This window comes from Ammospiza nelsoni, chromosome 2, assembly GCF_027579445.1.
Source record: "Ammospiza nelsoni isolate bAmmNel1 chromosome 2, bAmmNel1.pri, whole genome shotgun sequence".
Lineage (NCBI taxonomy): Eukaryota > Metazoa > Chordata > Aves > Passeriformes > Passerellidae > Ammospiza > Ammospiza nelsoni.
Genome location: NC_080634.1, coordinates 68,340,336 through 68,352,523, shown reverse-complemented (window position 1 = coordinate 68,352,523; position 12,188 = coordinate 68,340,336). Strand labels below are relative to the sequence as shown.

The window sequence follows — 12,188 nt, the reverse complement described above, 5'->3', positions numbered from 1 at the left end:
TCAAAACAAGTTCAAACAAGGTCAAGTTCATCTTGCTTGTTTATAAGAGAGAATACATTCTGTGCTGATAGATTTTCTTTAAATTAATAGGTCATTTTTGTTTATACAGAGCAATTAAAGAAGAATAATTAATTTGAAGCAGTATTGGTTTGAATCTCAGACATGCTGAATGCAGTTTTTGTGAATATGTGTAGTTTGATTTGAGTTAATAGTGTTTTTAAAGGTATATTTGAAACATCTTGAGCTTTTTAACTGTACAAATGGCTAAGCCTAATGGGTAACATTCAAGGCATGATGAGAATTTCATAGCTAATAGTCAGTGGCAGTTACTGAAAGGTGTGTTTCAATAAGCTACTCTGAGCATTAACAATAAATAAGCTGTTTATTCCCATCTTGGAATTTTCATTTACCACATCCCATTATTTACATTTTAATAAAACAAATCTGCTGAGTAAATTATACATGAAATACTAAAGAGAGCCATATTACTTCCCCTGTGAATCTAAGTGTATATATACATTGCAAACATCAAGATATTAGTAAAGAGCAAATTTTGAAGATAGTATTTATGTTATAATATCTGTTCTTGTCAACAGGCTAAATCTACCTCCATGCGTACTAAGCAATAAAAATAGCAATTGTTTTCAATGGTAAATGAAGGTGCATTTTTCAGAGGCAAGCCTAAAAGGATTAGCTCCAGTAATCACACTCAATTGCCTTTATTTTGCATTTTGAAGTCAATCATCCTAACAGTATCATTTGACATCTTCTGTGTGTTATTTAATCCCATTTCCTAACTTCCAAGGAGTTGTTACTGGTGTGCCGCAAGGAGGCTGTAACAACAGAATAAAAAAGTCAAGAAGATTTTAATGGATTGAATGGTTATAAACAAATACCAAAGATGCAATAAGTTCTTATGAAAGACAAACACACATATATAAACAAAGACATTTAAAGCAAGTTATGTCTGCAGAGTCAATAACACAGAAGTTGGAATATGCCAGATTAAATGTTGCCTGGGAAGTGAGTACATGTTATGAGGTCTGTTACCCCAGAATCCTGCTTTCCTTCCTATAAAACATGCACATTATTCAAAGCACCATTTGATATAATTAATTTAGTAAGAATTCAGCCATTATTTAATTTTGTTATAATTGAGACATTTTGTTACTTCTTTTGATGCTAAAACAGACTTGTAATTTCTTGGGAGGCCATGCTGCTGCACTGGTGGCTGCAGTACTTGTACTCATTGCAAGTATTGATTACTCCATCTTCAGAACATTCTTGCAAGGAAGTGAAATTTGGAGTATTCCAATTTGATAGCTGGAAAACAGAGTCAAATGCAGATTAAGATGACATATTGCTTAACTGTCAAGTATGAAGGACCTAATTTTTCAGAATAATTTGCATTTTTGGCAGAAGCATGCAGGTGCAATCAAATCACTGTTCCTGTTGAATTTGGTCTTGCTCGTAGGCTGAAATATGAAGTTGGATATTTATAATATGAGCAACACAAGTTTGAGAGCATGTATTCTAAAGGATTTATCCCACGCTATATAGGAATAGCACTTCAGCTTTTGAACAATGACTATGCATTCTTTCCCAGCTATCCTTTTGCTCATTTCATATATTTCCATTTTTGCAATAAGGGAAATCAAGGATTTACAGAAGACATTCCCAGTAATGACTTTTCCTTGATTCATCTGTCCCAGGTGATACACATTAAAAACAAAACTAAAATCCACAGATGATTACTTAGTTCAAGACTGGACCATGATATTTTGTGGTTGTGATATTGAATCATTTTGCAAAGGCAACCTTAATTCTGTCATTTCCCATATCTACTTTGTACTCTCAACATATAACTAAAGCAGGGGTTTTTTAAGAAAAAGGAAAGAAGAAGCAAGAAATACAGTTTTCATGTCTTTCAGTTTAATGCATTCAGCTCAATCATCATACAGCAGTTCAGAACTTTCAGATCCAGTGCAATATGTAACCCTACAACACAAATGTAGATGTAGGAACATATTGTCAATGTAAATCAGTCCTTATAGGGTGACAGGCTTCAGAAATAGTTTAAGAAACAGTTAATAGCAGGCAAGTCATGCCAAATGTCAGGACTCTTTGTGTTCATTTCCAATATTGGAAGGAGGATTTCCTTTTAGCATAAACTCCCTTTTCTCTGTCTCCCTTTCTATGTATCCCTGTGTATCTGTCCCAGTTCCTTCTTCTTTCTTCCTCCTCCCTCCAATCCCACCTTTTGTCAATTGCTAATGTGGCACTTTTCCTTGTTATACATTACATTACTCTTCTTTTTCACCCAGCTTCACATTCTTCCATCATTCTCTTCTGAGCTTAGTTTCATGCCGCCCTGATCATTCCCTTAATCCCAAGCTCTTTCTCTCTCCCTGACCCCCTGGCTCTGTCTGACCCTTCCTGTTGCCTCCTCCACTTACGCAGGCATTTCAAGAGCTGCATTGACATTCCCTGTTATCAACCTTCCCTGCTGCAAACCCATCTCCATCTGTAGTGTCTGCTTCCCCCGTCTTCCTGGTCAGGCTACATTCCCTACTGGTTTCAGTACATTCCTGTTTCTTTTCTTATGTGTACTTGCCTGGATATCAGGGAGGGAAGCACTGAGAGCATTCTGTTCCTGTTTCAGTATTTAGCATGACAATTGTAGGCAGGAGTGAGGAGAAAGAATTGCAGGGAAAGAACCACTTCATTCCTGAAGCACTGGAATAAAGCATGCTCAGTACACATGGGGCCCTTTATCTGCAAAACACTACAAAAGCTTTCCAGTGGTTGAAACATTTTCCAGTACTTTCTTGGAACGAAGACCATGTTGTCACAATTATACAAAATTTCAATTGTGTCATTTTATTTGTAAATGATATTTTGTATACTTTGCTATGCACCATAGAAGAAATATTATATTAAAATATCTATTATATTCTATTATACAGTATATTCCATAATTAAACATATAATACCACCTTTTGCATCTTTCAGGTTCTGGGGAAAAAATTCTTACTAGGGAAATACTTTCTTACTCCTCTGAAAAATATATCAGTGTCTCAGTATCTAAGCATGCCTGGGGTAATAGTCTTTTTATCCACAATCATTTTTCAATTTACTGTGTTGAGCATGCTATGTAGTTTTATAACTAAGCAAACAAAGGTGGGAAAGCTTCAGTGCTCTGTAGGGAAGTGATATAATTGAAATACAAAGTGTAATTTCAGCATTTAAGAAAAAATTATGCAAGAAAATCATAATTAAAACTAAAGATTTTGTTTACTATTTATTATAAATAAATTGATACTTGTCAACTTGAAGTTATATCTAATGTTGCTATTTTTAAGTATCACTTTGAAGAGTAAGGAATAGAACTAATTTAAGCGTAGGAGATAATTGCATTTGTCAATAAGGGGGTATGTTCTGTTCTATTTTTTCATCATGTAGCACTCATTTAGATTCACTTTTAGTGCATGTAAAGTCTTCTGTAAAATGGGAGCAATAATAAAAGGAATTTGAATACAAGACTATAAAAAGAAGCAATGCAGGGTATTTTAGGGTGTTGTTTGAGTTTTTTAAATATGGAGTAGATAACAGTTTGCTGCAATATCCATAAAATGTTAACAAATAGTCATAATAAATAATTCAAATTTGGGTCTCAGATGTACTTATGTATTTTTTGAGCAATAGAAGGAGATAATAAGCTATTAGGAACTGGTGAAGACACTGGTTTTAAATGTTTTCTTTGCTTCTGTTTTAAATAATAATAAAGCAGATTATCCTCTTCTCCATACATATTGTAGGTTCACTAGATGCCTATGCCTAGCTCCCAATCCGGTTTCCCAAGACCCCCTCATCCCACACAAAAAGGTACCATACAAAGATAATGTTTGACTTTTATATACTGTTTTGTTAACAGACCTCTTACTAAGCTCTAGAACAATGACATTTACTGCCGCTTTTACTTTCTTATTTCCGTTGAATTTTCTTCTCCATCTGGTTGGTTACCATGTATTTGCCTGCCTACATTATTATGTTTTCTTTTCCTCTATGTATCCCACATTCCCAATTTTCTATCTCCCAGTAGTTTCCCTCCCAAGTCCTGTACCTTCATTTTCATTCTATTTAAACACCAATCCACACATTATCTAAAATCCTCTAAAAGTTCTGCACCATCTTCACCATTGACTGTTCTTTCCCTGTCATGTTCCTGTAATATGTTCCTTTTGCCAAATTGCTCACAAATGGTTTTATGCTGTTGTCCCAAAGCTATTGTTGGTAAGAAGAGGAAGATTAATCAAATTTTCCCTCTTTCATGCTGCTGGTTTTTGTCTTTTCCATTTATTTAAATTACTAGCAATTGCCTCAGTTTCTTTCTTGCTTTCTTCCAAATAATTTCCGACTTCTGCATGCTGTCATTCCAGCTGCTCCTGAAATCAGCTCTATCATTTTCTCCCAAGTCTTCTTACCCTGCTCAGTTCCCTGAATTCTCAGTTCTATCTATTTTTTTACCCCAAATGTTTGTTTTTGTTACAAGAGGCCCTTTACAGTTTCTGTGTTCTCAAAGTTCTTCCATCCTGCTCATTCTCAGTCAGTTTTTTCCTCAGCTGTGCATTCTCCTCCAGCAGAAAATTTATCCTCCTTGTCCATTGGTCAGATTTTCAGACCTCGGTTCCTTACTCTGCTGCAAGTATTATTTTTTTCTTCCAGCCTTTCTTCAAATGTGTCTGTTATCTACTCTCTCTGTCCCTTAGCCAAAGGAACTTACCCTTTCTAAGCCCTTTCCCACTGACATCCTCCCTTACTTTAGTTCTCCACTTCTTCTCCAGGCTCATATTAACAGTTCAGTTAAGTGTAATGCTAAGTGGTTTCAGTTTATACCTTCCTGGTGTAAGAAAAAGACCCTCAACTACCATGCTCACAAAACCTTCCAGGGCCATCTGTCTTTTTTCCCTCCTAGAAAGGACAAGACAGGAAGTAGAGATGTTGAACAGATCTAGGAATAGAGTAAGAAAATAACAGCAACTCAGCACACTGGTCATCTCTGAGGTTCCTTTGCAGGCTGCTGAACGAGAACAAGAAAAAAAGTATGATTTAAATTTGCTGATTGCAAGTGTGCATTTTGCTGCCCAAATATTAGGGGAAAGCTGCCCTGCAGTTGCCCTCCACATTAATAAAAATTGCTTATATACAGCTTTAGTCTTTTGCCCTGAAACATAACCTAAATTGTTTCTGCATTGGTTTGAAACTTGCTTAATCTATTTTTCAACAAGCAAAATCCACGTAATAATCTCAGCAACTGATAGTCCTTGATTCTTGCTTGTTATATTTGGGTTTGAAAGATGGGTATCTGAAGGACTTTCACAATGAAAAGGAACTTTTGGTGGTTCTGTGAAGCTTCTGCACACAGATCTATTTCTGATATATAAATCTTGGACAAAAGCATGTGGAAATATGTGATGATATTTTTTATGAGATCAAAAACTTTATTGGACAAGGCCATTATCAAGGCTGTGAAGTCAAGCATTCCAAAATTAGGAAGTGGTAGAATTAAGGTTGTCTTCCACACCTTTGTTCAACTGTCTGTGTATGTGTCATGATACAATCTTTAATTATGTGATTAGATACTGTATTTTTCACAGTACCTTGTCTCATTCAGTGCAGGGGACAAAAATATAGGTGAATAAAGGGATATCTATCGAATATTTTCTTCATCTTCAGTGGTCAGTGTGTCTTGTAATGCTTTATATAATACTTGGTTTGTGTATAATATTTCCATAATTAGACATCATTCATTAGAGAATAGTTGTAAATTATTATAAAATTTTTTCCATATATTAAATCTTAATTTTGGCATTTCCTAACAGCTGAGGGCTTTGCTTCACTAATGTCAGGGGTAACTGTCTCCTAGGGTTGTCTTCTTAACAAGTAAACCGCAAAGTTAGAAGTTCCACTGTGAGACAACATCTGAAAACCATATGGAATTGAATTTTAAGATTAACAATGATAAGGCTAACCAAGGAGCTGATAAACTGTAATGCCAAAATATGAGTGTGGCCTAAGGAATGACCATTTTGCTATGGCAGTTTTACAGATACTTGCTGAGATAAAGACAATTTTGGGATACATTTTGTGCTCTTGGACACAGAATCTTCCTTTCATTTTTCTTGCAACCTGTATCACCTCAAACAGTGTCTCCATCAAGCTTTCTTTTTCTTGGCTCTCCCTCATATCTGGATTTTCTATCAACATTAATAATAACTTCCAAATTTTCTAATTTCTTTCTTGATCCTTTTTTCCTTATACCTTTCAAGGCAAGTTTCTTTTTATATCCAGTCATAATTCCAGTCCCTAAAGTTCTGACTTCTTCTGCCTAATACTCTTGCTAATCAAGATCCAGATGTCTCAATACTGACTCATAACATTGTATCCATATGCCACATGTCCAGTTACTCACTGCAACTTTTCCTTCTAAGAAACCTCATACAACTTTGCTTGACTTTCTTGTCATGTGTTCTGTCTCCCCTCTTTTCTTGTACTCTCAACCACTGGGTTCTGTTCTTGTCTAATAATGTAAATAATTCAGTTCCCCAACTTCAGTTGCAGTTATTGTCAGCCTGTCACTTTTAGTACTTTATTTCTCAGTGTCTTCCAGTGCCCTGGTTTCTGTGTTTCTTTGTATGTATTTAGCCAGTCTCAGTCACTCCCCCAGTCACATTTTCTGTCCTTATTTCCAATTTCGATCACATCAGACTTGTCCTAATTTCTGTAAATCTTGAGTATTTTTATGAGTTCATGTTTTTAGACTTAGAGAAGGTTGCTTTTGCCTGCTGAGCGTAGAGAGGATGCATTTTCCAGTGCATGGCTACTCTCAAATTAACTAATGATATTTTATAAATAGTTTTCAATATCCTCAAATGACAGAACATGTATTTCTTTTCCAGAGATATCACTATTCTTTGCAGTACATTTGCAGTACATGTCTTCTCTTTAGCCCTTTCTTAATTTATTTTCTGCATGATACTGACCGTGATGACCGGTGCTAAGTACATTTCCTTTATTTTTAGAGTCCTTTCAAGAATTGCATCTTTCCCTTAGAGCTTCTATCTCCTGTCTCTGCATTTCTGTCTGTTCCTTTGCACATCCCCCTTTATCAAAAGCATTATTCCATTTTGCATCCCTAGCTGCCTAAGGATGAGGTCATCCACCTGTATAATGCCATGTAAAACAATGGACATATGTTCTCTAAAGTTTTAATTGTTTGAACCTAAGTAAAGCACCTGATTCTTCATACATTTTACCACAATTTTCTTGCCTTTTTTCCGTATTAAAACTCTCGGAACTGCTGTTTGTGTATCAACCTGTAAATTCTGCATTTTTATTCAATTGACACTTGCTCCTTAGTTATTCTGGTTTTATCACCATTTAATAAGTACTATGGATTTGCTGTTACTCACTTAGCGTTGCAAGGGACTACTAGCAGAAAGGTGCTTGGGTTTAGCATAGAACCAGAATTCTCAAATGAATGTATTAGGTCATTTGCAGAATGAAAATACATTTTCATTTTCACATATGACATTCCTTCTTCTCTGTCGACCCATTTCAACACTGTTTCAGCTTCCCCTCTATTGTTGCTTTATCTTTTTCCTTCCGCCTCTGTTTCACCTCCTCCCTTGCCAAGGATTACTTCTGAATATCCCAAATATTTCTTAATATGTCACTTCCTTGACCTGCAAGGCAATGTGTGTGTGTGATCTGGAGCCATGTGGCTGCTGGCTGACTAGGAGGCGCATGCATTCTGAGGGATCAGTGACAAGCCAGGAGATATGCATTTTCTGCTGGACATCTTGTTGCTGCCTCTTGGCAGCTGGGCAAATCAAACAGTACATGATGCTTCTCAGCAGCTGAAGGGCCAAACAAATGGTTTTTCAAACTGCAAGAGACCCACAGCCCACCTGTTGTACAGGCCTGCTATAAAGGTTGAACATTTCAGCAGGGAAAAGAAGTCAGGAGCTGGAAACAAAGCTGTCAGAAGCCTGGAAGGCAAAGGGATTTTTTTTTCTAGATATGTTGAATAACTGCCCAAGGAAACATCTGCTACTTAGCTAGGCTGTTTATGGAAACAAACAGCTGACTATTCTAGACCCACAGAAATATAGAAAGGTTCTGTGAAGCAGCAATGACAAAACCGTGGACTCACTTGTTTGGAGATGAACGTTTCTGTGATTTTTAGGTCACTTAGCCTGTTATTCCATTAGGCCGAATTAAAAAAACAAAACAAAAACAAACAAAAAGAAAATAAATTTTAAAAAGCCAAAAAACAAACAAGCAAAAAACCTAATCATTTACATTTAATTTGCCAATAAAAATTCTTTTAGTCAGCTTAAGAGTCACGAAGCACTTTGAAGGTCTGCCAATGTGAAATAACATGTCTTGTGAAAATGTGACTTTCAGCAATCTGATGGATAGATTTTGCATTTTTCTTTTTTGCCTGTCTGATTTTCAGGTTTCTTCATTAAATTTTCCATTTTTAAGGTTTCTAAAGATCAGTAGGCAACTGGTTTCAGTCTCTACAGTTTTGGTAAACTGCAGGCATAAGACAAGACTGTCTCTGTAATGTGACTGTTGTCCTTTGGGTTATTCTAGCACCTCTCTGGGTAAGAGTAGTTATTTGAGGTAACAGAAACATGTGGGAAAGACAACAGAACGGAGCAAAGCCATAGTGACCCACTGGGGAGTGATATCTGCTGTTTTGTTATTGATTCTTCTCTGCATGCCAGAGTTTGACAAACAAATTGATGCATTGGTGAAAACGTATGCACATGCACTGTTCAATTATAGAAGCTAAAGGATAGTGGCTTTTCTGCATTGCTCTTCTCTTTTGTCTTTGTAATGCTCAAAAGAAAATTTATTTTCGGACCAAGTGATGGTCTTAATGGTGAGACACTGTTAAAATATTGGTGTCTAACCCTCAGTGACATTTAGTGGAGCTGCCTTACTAACTCCCTTTGGATAGTCCACCTGATTCTATTTTATTTTTGTTCAGTCTTAATAAAATATTTGCTGGTTCAACACTGTTCTTATTTGCAGTAACACATAATTCTTCATTTTCCTTTTGATTAGTGCGTTAAACTTCAGCTGCTTTTTGACTTTACTGTGTAACACCTTGTATTAATGTCAGGGTCATGCACTTATTATTCATGTGAACAGTGCTATTCACTTCAATGAAATTATATACATAATAATAAATAACAACATTAATCTGTGTGCACCACCTTGAATTTCATTACTGTTGCAGAAGATACATCTCTGAAAATAGGTTCTCTTAATTTTTATACATTTTAGAAAGAGCTTGGCTCTCTCTATGCACACTAATTTAAACATTTTATTTCCCCTCAGCCTTACTGGCTTTACCACCTCACGAGTTTTAAAGACACTTGTTTTACTGATTTTTTTGGCTTGACAGACTATCCAATATAGTTTAGCTTTTAAACCCAGATTCTATAGTAGACATTTAAATCATCTCTTGATAGTTTATCTGTCTTTTACTGTTGATACTGGAATACTTGATGAGGAAACAGACGTTAAAGATTTATTTTGTTTCATATTTCATTGACCATGGATAAATACTGAAATTATCTTACAATGCATGGAAACCAAACAGCAATAAGTAAGTTCCCTATCCACCTGCCCAGGAGTCAGCACTTTGGCAGGTTTTCAACCCAAGCTAATCAATTAAAGACAACATTGATTAACTTAAACAGAAGGTGATATTGATTGCAGGCAGTAACCTATAAATAGACAATTGTTTCATAGTGTTCATAGGTCATTGTTAGCTACACCTTTAAACTTCTGGGTACATAATCCTATTACCTATTACCCAAAAAGCAAAGGAAAGGCACAGAGTGAATATACAGTTATATATATGTTGCAAAGTACTCTTATTCAACTTTCTCATTCAACATATACTCTTACATAAAAAATTTCACATTTTATTTGAAATTGCTATCTATTGCAATTTACATCTCATTTTATAGCTACGTGAATATGGAGCTGATGGAAATCAGATATGTTCCTGACTTTTCTACTGAGATGAATGGTTAATCAATCAGATCTTCTTCCAACATTGTGCTTTAATTCACTTTTAAAGAGACTGTATGTAAAATTAATGACTAAGCATGAACAGAGTCAAGTGGGAAAATTCAGGACAATATGAATACTAAAAAGACCCCACATTGTGCTCCAGAGGCTTTATATAGAATTGTTTTGACTTTCATTTTCATTCATCCTACATGTTCATCTTACTCAAAGACGGAAGGATAGGATAGATGAATTCTTACATAATAGACTTCTGGGGTCACCCCAGTTGTCTTGCTGCCTGGGAAGGTTGGGCACTGCAAGGCACCATCCTAGGTATTTTTGTTTCCCAGAAGTACTGTGTTCCCTTCATCTTCTCCCTCAGAAGGTGACTGAAACCCCTGATCAGGCAGGTAGAATATATATTTCTAGTATAGTCTCATCAGCTAAAAAATAAATAGCATTTTCCCTTTTAGAGGAAGAACTAAAAGGCTTGATTTTTTTATAAACCAGGATGAAAAATGGATTAAAACAACATTGTTTCAGTCAAACAGTATTCCTATAGCCTACCATGAAACAGGTGTAAATAAAGTGGATTTCTAGTTCATTCACGGCTGAACTATAATGCTGAATGTTCTGAGGTTGGTTGAGGAGCTAGACCTGCTGGCTGTAAGCTGTTTATCAGTATTTGCCTATACTGATAGGGAATGTGTAGGGAGCTGTCTCTTTTTCTTACGTTCTTTTTTCCCTCCACCACATTTACTACATCATAGACAAGTGCTGGAAAGAAACATCACATCATGTCATGTTAAGATATGTCATAAAGAGGATTGTCTCTTGGCATTAGTTTTTTAAGCTCTATAAAGATTTAAAATTTCCTGATGTTTGTATATTATACCCATATAAATGAATTTCATCTTTCAGTATTACTGTTGCATTCTTCTATTAAATCCTTAAGACCTCACCATCAACACATGTCAAAATATTTAGTGATTTGGGATTTTTTTAATAGATGCACTTCCCCTGTGACTTCTGTGAAGAATGAGGGAGACAACTCTTGCACCAAAATAACAGTAATATTTTCAGTTCTTCTGAAAATGCTGTGCTTTGGAGAACTAGTAACGTAGACTAATAGCCAGGAAGTTACTTAATCCATTTAGCACACATAAGAGGAAATCTATTAGACAGGGAAATCCATATGTCCTTCCTGAAAGGTGCTACAGCTTGAGTAGGTAAGAAGAAGCATCCAATCCAGGTAATATTTCAATTTAATATTGAAATAACTTGAATTTCAAGTTAATTGAGACTTAAACCATTAAATACAAATAGTCACCATCCTATTCAATAGCCTTTTTTGACTATCAGCCGCCATCTGCATCAAAGAAGAAAAAATTTCTAAGCAAGCTCTATGTGAGCTAATCTACCAAGGCAGATTTTCTATCTTATCCCTGCATGTCTGAAACTCTGAAATGAGGTTTTCAGAGAGAAGTTAAGATATTCTTATTTTAACATTAATTCTTGCACTATTTTAAAAGTTATTTGCTTGTCCACAAGTAGATGACTTGTGCTGTTTGAGGTGCTGCAGTGCATCTGTGAGATCTGCATCATGCTTCCAAAACATCCAGGCCTTTCTGGAGCAGCAGCTGGAAGCAGCCTCACAGGATGTGGAAGTCTGACTCAAGTCATAGCAGATGTTGAACCAAACCCCTTTTGCTCATTTAGAATGCCTTTGAACATACAGCGTTCTACACTTGGGTTATATTAAATGGAAATTCATAGTTTATTGTATATATTTAATAAAAATATATTTATGACTGTGTTAATTCTAAAGGGAATTATGCTATGCCACTCCTATAATTTTTACACACAAACATTCATGAGATAATTTCTCTGGATCTTGCTCCCCTGTTATTTGTGGACTAGCTTGTATTTAACATAGCATTTGACTGAGACAGGAAAAAGTCAAGTAGGGAGAAGAAGTTGTGGGTGTTTTTTTAATTATTTCTAAAGAATCTCAAACTGACTGACTTTCAAAAAGATCTGATAATATTTACCATGTGTAACTCAAAATCAGCTCGTTGGCCAAATAGATAAAT

The 12,188-nt window shown here is 35.7% G+C and overlaps 1 protein-coding gene across 4 annotated transcripts in view; it reads left to right on the top strand.

Moving 5' to 3' along the window:
• DACH1 (dachshund family transcription factor 1) overlaps positions 1-12,188 on the top strand; it is a 351,434-nt gene that overhangs the window by 315,465 nt on the left and 23,781 nt on the right. For 2 of the 4 annotated variants that reach the window (XM_059466139.1, XM_059466138.1), the window contains exon 11: positions 3,819-3,885. The exons of the other annotated variants lie outside the window; for them this stretch is intronic. In XM_059466139.1, the coding sequence (XP_059322122.1) occupies positions 3,819-3,841 (23 nt within the window). In that variant the 3' untranslated portion in view covers positions 3,842-3,885. The remainder of the gene's footprint in view (positions 1-3,818; positions 3,886-12,188) is intronic. 4 annotated transcript variants of the gene reach the window in all.